Source organism: Apaloderma vittatum, unplaced genomic scaffold (assembly GCF_000703405.1).
Source record: "Apaloderma vittatum isolate BGI_N311 unplaced genomic scaffold, ASM70340v1 scaffold4895, whole genome shotgun sequence".
Lineage (NCBI taxonomy): Eukaryota > Metazoa > Chordata > Aves > Trogoniformes > Trogonidae > Apaloderma > Apaloderma vittatum.
In genome coordinates, this window is record NW_009717531.1 from 33000 (window position 1) to 34997 (window position 1998).

General features: G+C 43.6%; 1 protein-coding gene across 1 annotated transcript; it reads right to left on the minus strand.

The window, feature by feature from the left end:
* Nucleotides 1-907: 907 nt before the first annotated feature.
* On the minus strand, nucleotides 908-1692 carry TMIE (transmembrane inner ear; the record flags this gene model as incomplete). Its single annotated transcript, XM_009869921.1, has 2 exons — nucleotides 908-1014; nucleotides 1479-1692. Coding segments are annotated over 2 exons (321 nt in total), but the record flags the coding sequence as incomplete, so codon positions are not given.
* Nucleotides 1693-1998: the final 306 nt, after the last annotated feature.

Here is a 1998-nt window from a genome sequence, read left to right on the forward strand (position 1 = left end):
TCAAAATTTATTAGCATTCTAAGGTGAAACTGCCATTCTGCTGCCCAAATGCCCTTTCTGTCTCTTCCGGATATTCTGATCCTTAATTTGCTGGTTTTCCAGAAGTAACAGACAGTCAAGAAGAGGATGCAGCAGCAAATGAGATAATTTGTCTTTCTGCTATCTACAGGCATGATCCTTCCCCCGCTCTGGGATCTCCTGGTCGCTGATCTTTACAGAGTCAGAATTTGGTCATCTGGGCAGGAAATAGAAGGAAAAAAATATGAAGCACTTGCATGAGTGATTGCTTATACATGCAAGAGTGCATTAACTAGACCATTGAATGATCTTTGACCCTGAAGTAGGTTAAGAGAATTTAGCTGTATGGACCAGGGTTTATTCATGGCAACTGGGTTCAGCTTCAGAGAGTGGCCTGTTCATTCTCAGATTATAATATATAGAACCATAGAATGGGCTAAGCTGGAAGGGACCTTAGAGATCATTTTAATCCAGCCTCCCTGCCACCAGGGACACCATCTGTCGCCTAGATCCACAAACACATGGGGACCGAATGGAAATAGTCAGATGTCTGAACCCTTCCGAAATATTGAGGTATGTGCAAGTTCCTACTCTTAAGTACTTAGTTCTGTATTTTGCTGGTATAATTTTTACAATTAGGTTATCTGCCTTTTCCGCCAGTTTCATGGACTGAAGCATCACATTCTGAGTTAAGGAAACTTTCAGTTTCTATGAAACTATAGACAACAGGCTTGCAGAGACACAGGAAAGAGAAAAAAAAAGTTCATGAAAGGGTATTGAGAAAACAGAGGCCAAATGCAGAAAGGGAACCGGGAAGCAGGGAGTCCAAGGTATGATGGATCTCATCAGAAAAGAGAAGCCATAGAGAGACAGACAGGAAGGCAGTCCCCTAATTTCCTTGCAGGGCCATTTCATCTTCTTCTTTCACCACAGGCAGGGAGTTGAGAGGTCGGGACTGGACATGACCAGAGAGAGTTAGGAGAGTTTCAGTAGAGCCTAGGGTACAGAATCAGGAAAGATGAGTGAGAGCAGCAGAGAGCAGCGACAGAAATATTTTTGGCCATCCAAATAGGGCAAGCCATTTACAAGTAATGTGAAACTCTAACAGCTCTTCTTCATCCTACTCACATCCCCCAACCCAGGAACTGGCCCTTAAAATGAATCAGACTCCCTGGAAATTATAAACATGAACTTTGAAGGAATGACCCTGACTTGTACCAACAGAGGAACTGTCCCTTTCATTGGAATGACCATCCCTGCTGCCAAAAATGCTGCAGGTTTAGTGCGTGTCGTGTGATGGGGAGGGGTTTGTCAAGTCACAGCAATATCTCAATGGTTGTGCCCAAGGAGCCACACTGATTTACACTAAGGGAGGCCCTAGCCCTTGGCATTCAAACATACAGAAAGCAACCCCAAAAGAAAAGATGGGTCTCATGTGTAGGTGTGGCCTTGAAAAGTACCTCCAGGGATCTCTGTCAGCTCGTTGAGTGGGGGGACAGTATCCAGTTTGTCTGCATATGTCTTGGCAGCTTGCCGTTGAGCATATCGTGCCTCAATCTCTTTCTTTGTCCGGGGAATCCGGCACTTGAAGATACAGCACAGCGTGATAACTGAGAAAAGAGAAAACAAAGCAAGAGCATTCAGTTTATTCAACAGATCTTTTTCTAGTACTGACTGGCACGTTTATGGTGGGGAGACAGCAGGAAGGAAAATTAATTTCAGAAAAGTTTCTTCCAGTGGGAACCTGTAGCCGTTTACATCAGTGGAAGTCCTTGCCTGAGGGATATGGTCATGCAGTCTAAAGCAATTGAGCTACCTGAAAATAAAAAATTATCACTCTTGAGGTGAGCTGTAGCAAAGGACTGACCATGACCTTCCCAAACAAACCACTGTAAACCATTGCCTTAAACCATATATGCCACCAGTGTTTCTAAGCATCAAAGCATTAACAAACAAAATTCATTATCTCTTCAGAAACAA